Genomic DNA, 15202 nt, shown 5'->3' on the forward strand with positions numbered 1-15202 from the left:
TATTCCTTTCTTCATTGTCATCTTCTTCTCCTTGCTCCATATTTTTAGTTGTTCCATTCTGTGTCTTCGTAGATTTAAGATTCAGTCATCAAATTCAAACTTGATTCACAGAGTCTTAGGAAAATAAGATTCCCTAATTTAAATCTCAAAATTGTGTGTACCTGCTCAAGAAGCATTCACCTCAGCAAATGTTGTCCTTTTCCCCCAGTACAGCCATTCTTTCAATGAAACTGTTGAAGGCATTATGAATGCCTTCAGTGCCTGAAAGCAGACAAATAAGTTGTGTAGCTTTCAATCTTTATTTTGTTCAAGTGACATCTAGTATTTCTGAATTTTTTACTATTCATCTGAGACCGTGGAATGTCCTTTCTCTTCCATTTTTTTCTTGTTGACTCCCCTCCCTCAACAACAACAAAAAAACTTTTTTTTTTGTTCAAGTTGGTTTTAAGTTGGTTGATTTTACAGCAAATCAAATCATAATCTGGCCCATGTTGCTGTCATATATTAATGTCTGAAAGATGGTGGCATTTGATAGACCCTACATATCAAGTTGTATATTTCACTGCATGAGGGTGCAAACTTATTTCTGCATACTGTGTGATCAGTAATCACTGTCTTCATCATATCATCATGTAACTGTCCACAGTTCTTCCACCTATATGAAGGACTTTTCTTATTTTTGTCCTATTTTGATTGCCTTCTCTCTAAACAGGGATCAGCATAAACAGGGATCCTTTTCCCCAATAATAAACTTCAATCTTGCACATACTTCCATTTAAAAAAAAAAATCAAAAAACTTTCTTTTCTACTCTATTTAGTTTTATATATTTATTAAAGACATTCACTTCTCAGATCTTTTTCCTGCTTATTCTTTGGGATATTTAATGGTTTTGACTTTACAAATACATAATATTTTATTTTCTCTTACAATCCTCAGCTGTCTTGGAAGGGAAAAGGTGGATCTAGGATAGCTTTTTTCCTAGAGTTATTGCTACTTTAGATGAATTGATAGCATGGATACAATAGTGGCTGTTGAAGCTGAGCTTTGTATTGTTCCTCCACTTTGGCCTGCTGAGTAAGAAATGTGACTGTTTCATGATTATGCTTCTGATCGGAAGCTCTTAGGGAATCCTAGGGAAGAGCTTGTGCAGGCTAGGAGCCAGGCACTCATTTCATTTTTGGCAGAGAGAATACAGCATAAAGAGATGCGTTTTTTTGGTTTTACATACATCAACTGTCTTAGATTATCCTAAATTTCCATTTGACTTCGGTTTTGCTGTAAAAATACTTTTCAGTGCAGGCTATATATTCACCATCAGTGAACCTGTTAATATGTGGCAAATGGGAAGATTATCAGGAACAGCTACCAGGACCTGTCTGCTTCAGTGTGGCTGAGAAAGCTTGAACTGCATTTGTACGTGGTACAAATGGTGTACAGGTACATGGTGTACCTGGTCTTACTGTAATTTACTATTCAGGTGAATAGCATTGAAGCTCTCTTAATGCATTCTCAGTTGTGGGCTAGATTTTCTGGGTGCTCGTCTGTCAAATGAAACCTGTCTTTGTTACTGCATTGTTAACAGATGAATTTAATCAGCTTGGGACGGTCTACATGTGGTGCTGTCATGCATCTGACTGCAAGGTAGGAAAACAATAAAAGTGAAAGTAACCTTGTTTATCTTGGTTGGAGTCCATTATTTAGTGGCTTAAGACCTTGGTATACTTCCAAAATCACATTCACTTCATCATTTTGCTGCAGTCCAGTGCCAGCCAGTCTGCCTCTTGCCCAGGAATCTGTTGCTTCGTGTCCTCAGCTCAGATGTTCTTGAAGTGCCAACAGAGAGGAGGAAAACACAGCGATGAAAGCTGCAGAAATCAGCAAGAAAACCCCTTCTTCCCTACCATATATGAGCCTAGATAGTTTTTAAGGTACTGCAGGCCAGTCTGAGGCAAGGTTCCTTGGAGAGCTTAGTAGTAACTTGGATTCTTTTTGCATACATGGAAATTGAAGAATTCTAGGTTAGTATGTTTAGATATGAGTCATAGTTCTGGGTAGTTCTGTTGAAAGAAGAGGAATAGAAATGAATATGTTACATGGACATAGAATGCAGTTAATGTGGTTGGCAGATTTTAGTAGGTGCTTTTGCAGTCCTAATAAAACTGTACTTGGTCTTAGCAAGACAACAGCTGTGTTGCACTCTGATAATGTCTGGTTGAAAAGGCTAAAACAGAAGTTATTTAGTATCTTGAGCAGAGAGAATTGCATTAGTTAGCTCCTCTCAGTGCATCAGTTAACTTTGTTGTCTGTCTGTATCATTCTGCCTTTCCTATGGTTTGGGGGTGGAAGGGGTGCAAACTATTTTTTGGTTCTGGAGGCAAAATATCTGATCCCTCTGAGAACTTTAAAGCCCTTTTTCCTTGCTCCTAATGCAGCTTTATTCAGATAAACACGCTCTACCCCATGACCTTGAGCACAGGCGGCAAATACTTGGTGGCTGGCCCAGCCTCTACTCTGCTCCATTCAACTGAAGCACCCACTTAAGGACTACTTTAGGTCCTGACACCTTTTTTCCCTCCTCTTCTGAAAATAGCAATATTCTCCAGACCTGTGTGATTTTGTGATTTAGATTTTGTGATTTGTTTGATTGATTTTTAATTCAGATCCGTTCCTTTTTCTGGTTTGTAATGGGCAGGGGAAGGTGAGAAGAGATGTCATTTTTTATCTTTTCCTTCTGTTGGTAGCATTGATTTGCAGTTGTATAAAAATAGGGTCTGAGGCATGGGATCAGAACTTCTTACACTGGTGTTGTTGCTGAAGTCAACATTGCATAACTAATGCTCTCATTTCAAACCATATGTTCCGTATAAATATGTAACTTGCCTTGCATACCTTGGAGTTATGTAACATTCTGTATGCCTTAAATCAGAGGTATTCTAATGGGATTAGATGCAATAACTGAACTACTGTGATATGATAGTGAATTTAGGGGTATATTCCCCTTAGTCTTGTCTGAATATCTTAATGAAACAGAAAGGTGGTTTCAGATAAAAAGAAAAATGCATGTCTGATATTTTCTTTCAGATGTTCCTAAGCTCCAGCACATATCCTGAGATTCATGGTTATTTGCATGCAAAGGAACAGGGGAAAAAATCATGGAAAAAACTGTTCTTTCTTTTGAGAAGATCTGGTCTTTATTTTTCCACTAAAGGTACATCTAAGGTAAGGCAAAACAAACAAACAAACAAACAACAATAAAGAAGGAGGAGAGAATTATAAAGTTAGAACAAATGTATACATATTTATCATTTGCTGTAATATTAACTGAAATTTGAATTTTATCTTACAGTGATAAGGGAAAATAATTTCCATTTATAATAGATAAAATATATATAGAGAGAGAGATATAAAATTGGGAAAGCATTGTATCAGGAAAAACTAGCTTCTTTTTGCCTGTTAACTTTTACTTCAGTCTGGTTCGCATTTTTTTTTAATTGGTTAACAGGGTATCTTTTAAAAATAGTTAAAATTCTGAAATAGATGCTCTGAAAGATGGGCACAATGCTTCAATATGTAAATTATACAAGAGCATATGTATAAAAAGATTTTATTGGAAGATTTTTAGAGTTCTTGAATTCTGTCACTGTTTTTCATTCTGCTAGTTCAAATTTTTGTCGGTACTTAAACCTGACTGTGTTAAACAGGATACATTAGAGATATGACACCTTTTATGTAAGCCGCTTAAACACATGCTTTTCATTCTTTTGAATTTTCCATTAGATGCCAGAGTACTCATTGAGATGCTTTTGCATCCTTCAACAAATATATTTTTTTTTCTTCCTTGACCTAATTCATTGGGGAGGATGGAGGTAATGGTTAGAAATACTACTGGACAGTAATTATTAAAGTTTATTTTATTTTTTCAAATTCTGAAAGTATATTTTATTTTGATGCTTGAAAACTATACTGGACTCAAAATTTCTGACTACTGCTCTTATTGCATCTTGAATGTAATGGATGTTTTCACAGAAATCATATCACTTGTACTTTTTTTTTTTTTTTCCTCTCTGGAAGAGTGAACTCTGACTGGTTTGAGGTGTTTTTCCTCTGCATTAGGAAGTGAATTTTGCATTGCCTCTTTCTAGATTTCTTGAGACAATGTCACAGTTAAAATGGAGATATAAGATTGTATTTTGGGTTAGAATAACTAGTATGCCACTCTGAGTTTCTTATCTAGAGAGGCTAGCTAAAAATAGTCTAACTGTATTACATTGCTCTTCTTTTTAGGAGCCAAGGCATCTGCAGTTTTTCTGTGAATTCAGCAATAGTGATATGTACATGTCTTTGACAGGCAAAAAGATTTGTGGAGCACCAACAAACTATGGATTCTGCTTTAAGGTACAAGCTTATCATTCTGATACATATTAAAGCAAGCCACAGTTTTTAGGTAAGCTTAAATTTCTTTAAGGTTTTTGAAAACAATGTTCAGCTGTCTGTTATAAAATAGGAGAATTAGTGGCTTTTATTTCAACAGGTATTATCTTCAAGATATGCATTAATGCTAAAAAAATGTGCTGTGGCCTTCTAGCCTAACAAATCAGGAGGAACCAGAGACCTGAAACAGCTCTGTGCAGATGATGAGCAAAGTAGGACCTGTTGGATGACAGCAATTAGGTTGCTTAAGGTAATTTTTCTGTGTGGAGTTAACTTACTGCTTAAGTTTACTATGTGAAATTCTGATCTTGTGAATTAGAGAAGTAACATAATTCCAGGTTCCCATGCAATAGCAGTATCAATTTTGTACAATGAAAGCTGAACATTCATCCCGACAGGGACAGACTAAATTGCTGGAATCATTTTAGGGGATGGGATGATGTCTCGATGAAGTCCTGCAAACATTTAAACTTAAGATTAAGCATGTGTAACCTGGCTGAATTTAGTGAGACTGTTGGTGATGTTAAACAAAACTACAAGAATACACAAGATGGGAACTTTTAAAATATTTTAAAAAAGTGTCTGTGACAAAACAGGCACATGTCAGTCAGTGTATTAAATAGTCAGAATTTAATGCAGAGTATACATTTAGAAAGGCAACAGCAATGCCATTGTTGTGTGTTTCCTTATCCTACCAGCATTTGTCCCTGTTTTTTAATGATTAAAAAAAAAAAAGGCAAGTAAGAAAGGTTTATTGACTTAGGTTTATAGTTTAAAATACTAACCATGTTATTTTCTGGTTTTAGTATGGGATGCAGCTGTATCAGAATTACATGCAACCATATCAAGGTAGAAGTGGCTGCAGCCCTTTGAATATAACACCCATGGTATGTCCCACAGTAGGTCCATGAATAAATACTTTTGTTTCTGCCATCATGCTATTTTTAAGTGACTTGTGTCAGTTACACTACTGACCTGATCCTGCAGATCTTTATATGTGCGAATGCTTGCTGAAATCTTTAGGGACGTCAGGACAGACTAGAGAGCTAATTAATTAATTTACTTAATACAAAATGAGTAGTTCAGACCAGTTTAAGAGACTTTTTCCCCTTTTGTCAAATCTTCAGTATTTTGGGAGTTTACTGGCTTGTTATCACTGCAAAGAGAATGGAAGAAGGATTTTAAAAGTGAAGGAGAACTATAAATGTATTAAAAAAGAAGCAAAGTGTTTAAGGTCACACATGCTGTAAAGGACGAACACAGAAGCTTTAACAAATCCTTTTCAGTATACAGTGATACTTCTGTTTATTTTATTTTTTTTCCTCCAAAGTGGTTTAATACTTACTTTGGATTTCATCTGATGTAGTACTGAATGGACTTTAGAGGAACACCGTAACTTGGCAGAACTGGGTTTAGAAGGAACAGCACCCTATACTGGATGCTGTGTCCATCTCCTCAGTCAGATAGTTGGGGATCAGGTTGTCCTTTTCTTTAATATATCTTACTTATCCCAGTTCTTTGAATCACTTGATTTCAACTCTTTTTTTTTTTGAGGGATTTATATCACTTTGTGCTTCTCGTTGGCTAAACTGGGTAAAAAATGCTTGTTTCCAGGACTTGTGATTATGATTTTATGGTGTTGGAGCATTTATGGTAGTTCTTGATGTTAAAGCATCTAAGATATGCATTTGTCATTATGGGTATTCACAAATATGCTGTTTTATGATATTGCTAATAAGCATGCTTTCAAAATTGCACTTAATATACTGACCATGTTTTTACTGTCTGTAATAAGAAGCTAACGATAGCCAGCTGCTGCCTTTATAATGGGTCTGGGAGCCATTATTGATTCTCTCTCCTCTTACACTGCTGCATGCATTATAGCTCATGTAAATTCTAATGCAGGCAGAATCTATAACTGGTATTAAGCATGGTACATTTTTTTGTACTTGTGTATAATTGGTGAATTAAACTCAGGAATTAAGTGCACAAGCTAATGTATGTACTTCATAGAGGAATCACTTTCATTTCTGAATAATTCACAACCAAGTCAGCTGCAAGGAGTTCCCTGCACTCTCCTAGAGAAACACAATTTCTCTTAGTTTGCCCTTCTCTTTTGCAAAGTTCTTTACAGGTTACAGTTACTCAGGCAGACCTTAGACTACAGTGTCAACAGTTACAATGCACTACTATTCCATTTTGAGTTATATTGATGCTAGAAGAATCTGCGTGTAACCAAACAGGAGCTAAACAGGTTTTGGACTGAGAAGCTTTGTTAACTCTACAGAAATCTGGGCCTCCTATATTCCAGATGTTACTTTAATTTATAGAACACTAGAGTGTTCTTTTAATTATTTGATCTACCAGTGCCAGTGAACATTTGAGACATTACAATCAGTATTAAACTTGATTTTATAAACTTGGGTTTCTGGCAAGTGTTTTGGTGAGCTTTAAGACTGTTTTGTCAAGCTTGAAATACTTTTTATTTTATTTTTACAAAGTCAATCTTTACTAGGAGGAAAAAAGACAAACTTGTTTTTTTAATATTAGATCCCATAACTGTTAAGTCTGTGCTTGTTCTGCGTTGGTTAAGAGCTTGAAGAGAAGTATTAAAATAAAACTGAATCTCCATAGAAATGGCTTTTTCCAGTGGTTAAATCTGGTAAACTTTGGGTGAAACTTTGTATAGAAGATGCATGAATTTATGTTGTATTTATAGCAAAATACTTCAAATCTTTGTTTATAAGATGATTATGCATAATAATTTTGCATTTTCTTTTTTTCTGGTACTTGGACAACTTACTAAAAGTATCCTAACCTGTTTTGACATGCAAAAGGATAGTTATAGTTACAAATATAAGTAGAATTTATGGTAAGGCGATGTATTTGTTGTCCATCACAGTAATGCAAAGACATGATTTGTCCTGCCAAACTGTAAAATTGAGTTTTATAGTAGCATACAGGAGTTACAAATGTTCCCAAGGGTGTAATGAGTTTGGCTGTGATGGGGAGTGCTGCAGATATTTGAAACACCATTTGTAAAATGTAATGTTTTCTCCGAAACTCATTCTTAAAACACAGATCTTAAAAAAAAAAACAATAAACCGAAACAAACAAAAAACTCAACCACTAAATGTATTTTTCTTTGTTGCAGAGAAGTATTTCAGAAAATTCTTTAGTAGCAATGGATTTCTCAGGACACAGAAGCAGAATTATAGAAAATCCAATGGAAGTCCTTTCAGTTGCAGTTGAAGAAGGATTAGCATGGCGGGTATAAGCATTTTATCAGAGTACTTTTTTTTTATTTTAACAAAAAAATTTTGAAATAATCTTTACTTTTCTCTCACACAGAGGAGAGGATGTCTACGACTCAACTCACATGGTAGTCCTATTGCCATGTCTAACATGGGTATGTGTGAGTTAATTCATTACAGAGAAATGCAATAGTTGGTTGTTTCAAGAAAGGCAATGTGTTTTTTAAAGATATTTATTTCTACAGCTATACACAGATCTCAGTCTTGGTTTCATCATAAAATCTCTAGAGATGAAGCTCAGAGGCTTATTTTGCAGCATGGACTTGTAGATGGGTAAGCTAATTCTTTACATAACTCTTCAGAGACACATTTCTAGTCAACAACTGCTATTTTCATGTACTTTTTATTGTGGGGGGAGACAGAGGAAGAAAGATTTTGCACTTATCTAATAGAAATAAAATGCCTTTTATATAGGGCTATCTGGGGATCAGTTGGTTTCTATTTTATGTCTTTTGGAAGCAATAAAATGGTGATCTAACACTTTGATTCTGTCACTGACAGATTACTTGCGTCCGCTCAGAGCCAAGCACTTGAGCTCTGTATTTGCACAGTATTCTCTGTGAACTCTCAATTTTGGCACCAGTGTTTTTTGTGTCTCTTATTAGTGATGAAAGAATGAAGGAAACCATAAAAACATTGCCTAAACTTATTCCAACATGATCTATGCAGGGATAACCATTGAAAAAAAATGCTTTTACTTGTGAAATGAGTAAAAATCCTATGATCCCTTAATGGTAAACAATAAATACTAGGGTAAGACTATTCATGTTTATTTTTCCGTCATTTAAATATTAATTCAAAGAAAAATGACCAGGTATGTATTTCATGTTCAAATCCTATTTTTCATTTCTATATTTTTATCCCTACTGCTGTATTAAATGTACACGTGGGCCTTTTTTATTCAGTGACTTATTCCATGAAACTTGTGCATTTCTCTCAGTCTCTTTCCAGTTAGGTACCTGTAGCCAGGTAACTAGTTAAATTCCTTCAGTTTTAGATTAAGTGTACTTTAATACTGTTTTCTACATCTGTGGAAAGGGTTCTAGAGGAAAAAAAAAAAAAAGATGGGAAGGAAGGGAAGACAAAGATAACCATACTCAGCAAGGATGGATATTTGGACTTTTTTTTTTTTTTTTTAAAATTTCAGGGGTCTTGATTTTAAGCCTGGGTAATCACCCTGAAAATACTTCTGCACTCTGCATTCATTTTTGCATTTGTTCCAAAAGAGAAATGGGACATGGGGATGATCTACATGTATGTCTGAGCAGTATGTCAGTCTAGGACTTGATGAATCTTTCAGTGTATGTCAGTGGCTACACAGATACCGTTAAATGAAGCCAAGTAGACCTGGGGAATAAGCAGCAATAGCATTTGAGATGAGAAAGTGAGTATAATGCTAGGTATTAAGAATACTTGCTTAATACAGTGTTGTTTATGGTATATTCTTGGATATATTCACAGATACACATTGTGATCTTGGTGAGGATGATACTCTTGAGTGGACTGTCTAGAACTGATTAGAACATGGTGGTATGAGCAATCATATGTTGGCATACTCCTGAGATACAGTGAAGACATAAATACATTACAGCTTGTGACAAATGCTTTGCTCTTTAAAAGAAAAGGAAGGACTGAAAGAATGAATTAGCATCAGAAATACAGAAGTTTTTCATGGGAGTAATAAGATTTTAGTTTCTGCTGGGGAAAAAAAATCCAAGTTGAGCTTTTTAAGGTGTTTCAAAGATAGAGAAATGATCCCAAGCAGGGCAATCTCTTGTATATATGACAGCAGGTGGTAGGGCCTCTGTAATACCATATGTACCAACAAATGCACTGTTCATGATGGCTTATGGAAGGTGAAGGGACTTATATAAAGGAATAAAGAATCTGCAGAATTCCTAGTAGTAGAATAACTTAATGACAGAATTACAGACAACAACAATCTTTCAGGGCATGCTATGAAGGAATAATGTTTTTAGATCTACTGTTCAGATGTAGAAGAAACAAGCTTAAAGGCATTTGTGTAGCAACATTGCAGATTTCATACTTCACCCTCTTATGTTTGAAGACTTTTCAGTGATAAGTGGTTGACAGGACTGGAAACTAATTGATACTCAATAGATGAATGGGATAATAGCGTTACCAAAAGGCTCATGACAAAATACAATTGGTCATTCAGAGAATTCCTTATACGTTTATGAAAGAACAGTTTTTTTGAATCATCCAGCATGTCTAAAAAGCTCTCTTCCAACCAATATTCCTAAGATTCTATGAAGTACAGTCCTTTCTTCAAAATAAAATGATGTTTTAAAAGGTTCTTCAACAGCTAAAGTAGTTCTGTTAGGATAGAGTTAGGAAAGATTTTGTGTGAAGGAGAAGAAATGTTGCTCATCTCTCCTGTCCAAACAAACAACAAAAAAGTAGGAAAGTAGGCTTCAAAGGAAATGATAAATGGGAACATAAATCGTAATCCACATACATTTTCTCATTTTCTTTCCTATGCTATGTCATTACTTTGTGTATTGCTTAATGTGGATCACCGTATTTGGGTTTAGAGAACTCATTTTGTATATTGGAAAAGTGTAAAATTCTATAATGTCTTTTTTTTTTTTTTTCTGAATTAAAAAAAAAAAGACCAGGTCTTAATGACAAACTTAAAAAAGATTTAAGTTTATGCAAGGGATGACAACTCTGACAAAATTAATTCGAGTCCTGGAAAGGGGTGAGAGGCCACTAGGTGGAGAGAGAGAGCTTATTAGGAGAGCCTGAGTGTATTGAGAACTATTTGTCCTTATTTTCCTAGCCATATGCAGGGCTGACAATTATCCATCTTTTAAAACTGAATTAGTATCAGTACTCTGAATTAATCTGATTTTTTTTGATAGAAATATTAATGATTATGGACTCCAAATTTCTTAATTCCAGGTATTTTCTTACTTCTGTTGTAAAAATAAAACTCTTAAAATTTTGAGGATGAAATTAATACCCAGTACTTTGGATCTGTGTTATTAGTTTGTGAAAATTCACTGAAAGACTTTGTCTTTTTTTTTTTTTCCATTCCCCCCCCACCCCCCCCCCCCCCCCCCCACCCCCACCAGAATCCTTGATTTTCATGTAGTAGTTGTGCTCTCATTCCTGGTAGATGGTTGTACAAAAAAGGAGGCTAGCACTCACTTGGTTGACACCTGCAAGTCTACTTTTCCCATTTGTTTTTCCTCTTGAAAGAGGAGAATTCTTGCCAATGACTGTCCCTCCATTTCCCTTTTGTGATACGTTTGTTAACCATACCTGTTCCAGACCTGCATAGTACAAACAGTTCAGTCTTTCCACTACAAAGCTGTGAATCAGGTACTTCCCTTTGTCCTCCAAGCTGTTCTTCTCTGCCCATAGTCCAAACTCAGTGATTCAGTGAAATGGTATTCATTCTTCATCTGCATCAGATTATCGTACCAGGATTATGGCAAAACTATGTCTATAATCTGGTTGGAATCGGTGAACTACTTGCAGTGACGGTGCTGGCCATTGACAGTGTTGTCAATAACTATGCTGTAATGTATAGACTGTAGTTCTGTCTCCATGGGAATTTTATCAGTGTGCAGATGTGAGTGTACATTTATGAATATGGGCCAGATGTGAAAATCATTCTGGTGTGTCTTGCATTACCTTTTCTGTAAACTTCCTGTTGAACATCCTTCCAAGTTTTCCCTATAAAACTTGTGATTTAGGTGACTGTCAGAGTCCGAGGAAAAATTTTCTTCAAAGCACAAACTTTGAGAGTGCTTTTCTGTCTGAAGAGATGTATTGTAATTCTATGCAGTGTAAAAACTAACGCCTACAGTGTCATTCATTCTGAAAATGCATATTTTTCACATAATAGACAAGGTGAAGAAGAATTTAAGAAAAGTATTTCAAGTGACACATTTTCAAAGAAATAATGATTAAAAGCATAATTTTTGTAATTAAGATTATCTCTGCTTCTCACAATACTTACTGTTTTAAATGTACAACAATTTTAACTGTGTATTTCCAAAGCTTTCCAGAGTGACCTTAATGTGAAAATTTTCAATCTCTTGTAGGGTATTCTTGGTACGTGATAGCCAAAGTAACCCCAAAACATTTGTATTGTCATTGAGTCATGGATTAAAAATAAAGCATTTTCAAATTGTACCCGTAAGTAAAATTTTCAATATACTGTTGTAAGCCAATACAGTCAAATAATTGTTGTAGTTTGTAGCTGTTTTTTTTCCCTGCTATACAGATGATAATAAACATAATACCTGTATTGCTATGAATCGTAAATATTCTAGAGTTGAACATTTTCGAGCTTTGCTGTTTCATTTGTTACAAAGCTTGACTAGTGCTACGTAATCCTATGTTTTGGTTTACCTAAAAATTGCCTTGAAAAAATGCACAAATCTGTTGGAACTGGAATAGAAGCAACCATGATGGCATGAAAATTATATTTTAATGAAGATTATATTGTCTTTTTAGTCATCAGTTTAGGTGGACTGCCTGTGTATATGTGTATCACTGAATCATCTATTTAAAAGTTTTTCACTTTTATTTTGGGCCAAACACTTTTGTTTGCCTCTTTTTGTGATTTATGCTATTGTGGTATATTCACGTCCATGCCTTCTTCAGGGGGACAATTGTAACAAAAAACTGATATGCTTACTTAGTCCAGTTACTTACAGGTAAGCTGAAATTTCCTAAATTGAAGTCATATTTTCATCAGTCTTCCTTGACGATATCATCCAATTCTACAGTCAGAATGGCAGGCTTTCCCAATCCTTTCCACTCCCTCCAGAGGAGGTTTATACAGTTTTCTTTACAGATTGCTTCCGTTGAGGTGAGAAACAGTTTAGCATTATCTATCTTAGCCACAGATGCTTGAGAATAGAGAATACCTGTAGCTTTTTCTTCTGTCTTGACAAGAACCTTTCTTCCAAGCCAAATAATACTTGAACCGCTGTTTATTCCTATTTAAGTATCTGGGAGATTCTGCTGTTTCTCAGGAGAAATGTGTATAGTCGATTCACAGAATTTCTTTATGCCTTATCTAGGGCTTTAAAACAAACAAACAAAACAAAACAAAAACAAAACTTTCCTGTAGAATAAGACTGAAAAATTATTGCATTATTTGGAATGCGAAAAGGAGGGAATCAATGTCAGGGAAAAGAATTATCCAGGATTTTTGCTTCATTAATTACAAGCATTGCAGAAGCCCTTCATCCAAAAGTGACAGCTATGCCCTGGTTCCTTTGTGAGCTTCAGCATATATTCAGTGATCAGAATCCCAGGTTTAAGATCTTTGTGTTTCTATTGACTATGGTTGCTTCTTGTATTTACTTTAGGATAGCTGTTGTATGGTTTAGAAACCTTTCTGAACTCTGTACAAATACTGTATGACTCTGCTTCATTGGGATGTCATTTAAGTCTCAAATTCAAGAGACCACTTTTTCTTATCAGGAAACAGACCCTTTTTTCTTTAAGAGTAGATGTGGCAGGAAGCTGCACTTGTCTTCAGTTTGCTATGGACCTGTATGATTCTCCTCTTCACTTAAAAAAAAAAATAAAAAAATCTGGTCAGTTCTAGTGTTCTTTTGCAGATGCAAGCAGTGCATTGCAGGAATTAATTATACATGTGACTGCTAAAACTTTGCTCTCCTGATGTAGGACCTGTGGAGAAATGGGGAATCTGTTTTGACAGACTGTCTACAGATCATATCTCAGTGCTGATGTCTGAAAGACCTGTATCACTTCAGTGCAAAAATTGTCTTATTTGAAGGAAAATTTGATTGTTTTTGTAAAGCAATTTATCCCATGCTAGTTACCGGGGCAGGGGGGTGGAGGCTGGGAATCTGCAACGAGTACAACTTAATCCAGAGAGAGAGGATGTGAGTATGGAAACTGTTAGTTCCCCACATATATGCGCGTTTCAATTCCTTTTTGTAAAGTAACTTCCAGTTGCCTTCAGTCCCTCTCATGCCATGTCCAGTATGCTGACTTACTGCTTGCTTGGTTTTTACTAGAACAATACTCTTTAAGGAGTTCAGAAAAATATTTTTGAGGAGAAAAAAGTTATGCTTCCAGTTGCTGATGATCTTCTGAATGAAGAATTCTAAGAACCAAGACTTTTTTTTTTTTTTTTTTTTTTGTGCTACTGCAGTAAGTTTGTAGCATATTAGTTGGAGATCAAGGTTACCTTCTGGAACTTTAGATCTTACTGTTCCTCCAAACTCTTGCCTTTTTCCCTCCATGGGGAAGGGGAGATAAACATTCCCCCTCAATGTTAATAAAGAAATAGCACTCTGGAATTTTTTTTAACAAGTAAAAAAAAAAATAATGCAGTCTCTCAGTGATTTTTTTTTCCTCCTTACATTTAGCTTACTTCAAGTTGAAAGTGTCCCCAACAGGGTGTACACCCTGCTAGTTCAGGTTTCCCCTACATTAATGCACGTATTGTGTTAACGTTGGTAACGTGCAACAAGTATTGGAGGTAGGTAGCAGGGAATTGAGTTTAAAAAGTTGGAAAGAAAATCTTTAGGAAACATTTGAGATCCCATACTGTGAAAATTAGAAAACTTGATACCTTAATTTTATTCTTCAATTTTAGTACACTAAGCTGATAGAAGTCAATTTCACTGTAGTCTGTCCTGAAATTAGCTGTTCTGTAGTCCATGTGAATGAAGAATAATTCATATACAGCTGTTTCTGGGACTGTCTTTTTCTCATAAATGCTCTCTCATTGCAGCCTTCCTAGCTTGCAGAAGATGTTAGGTTCCTGGGCAACATAACTTTAGCAGGAGCTTTTACTTTGCAAAACACTGTTTACTTTCTTCAGAGAATTAGCAATCTGTCTGGTATTCACTTCAAGGTTTGGGGATGACTTGGAGTGGGGATAAAGCCTAAAAATGAAGTCCTAGTCAACAGAAGTCTGACTCTTTCTTGTCTTCATTGTGTTGGCAGGAAAATTGCATGCATAAACAAAGTTCAGTGGATGCTAATCCATTTTTTGTTTTTCTGATGGAACACAGGAGCTTACACATGCACACATTGATAACTCCTTAACTAGCAATGTTTGACTTGGATTGACCAAAGTCTGAGAAAAAAGAAATTACAAACAACTTCCAGACATGGTAGAAAGCAGTAGAATAATCAGGAATCATAAGCAGTTCAACAGCTGCTTCAGATGAGAAATCTTAATTGCAGGTAAGAGATAATTACATCTTCTCCATTCCCTGTACTAAGCAGGATAGTTGCATCTTTTCCTAGCACAGCATCTATTGCTCTGTGCTAGCACAATTTCAGGGTGTTCTGTTCACTACTCTTTCAGTCTTGTAAAATATCTTTTTTTTTCCCCTCTTCTTTTAAAAAAATATTTTTTTACCCTCTTACCTATTTATATTAATACTGAATAGTCACTCTTGCACTGAAGCTTCTTGATATTAGATAT

General features: G+C 35.4%; 1 protein-coding gene across 7 annotated transcripts in view; it reads left to right on the top strand.

The window, feature by feature from the left end:
* Positions 1-15202, top strand: part of GRB14 (growth factor receptor bound protein 14) — a 66227-nt gene that overhangs the window by 49659 nt on the left and 1366 nt on the right. For all 7 annotated transcript variants that reach the window (XM_080601287.1, XM_080601291.1, XM_080601293.1 and 4 more), the window contains 8 exons: positions 3083-3220; positions 4286-4396; positions 4587-4682; positions 5239-5319; positions 7587-7703; positions 7784-7841; positions 7932-8019; positions 11823-11916. In XM_080601287.1, the coding sequence (XP_080457413.1) occupies positions 3083-3220; positions 4286-4396; positions 4587-4682; positions 5239-5319; positions 7587-7703; positions 7784-7841; positions 7932-8019; positions 11823-11916 (783 nt within the window). The remainder of the gene's footprint in view (positions 1-3082; positions 3221-4285; positions 4397-4586; positions 4683-5238; positions 5320-7586; positions 7704-7783; positions 7842-7931; positions 8020-11822; positions 11917-15202) is intronic.

The sequence above is a fragment of the Anser brachyrhynchus genome (assembly GCF_964034855.1).
Source record: "Anser brachyrhynchus genome assembly, chromosome: 7".
Lineage (NCBI taxonomy): Eukaryota > Metazoa > Chordata > Aves > Anseriformes > Anatidae > Anser > Anser brachyrhynchus.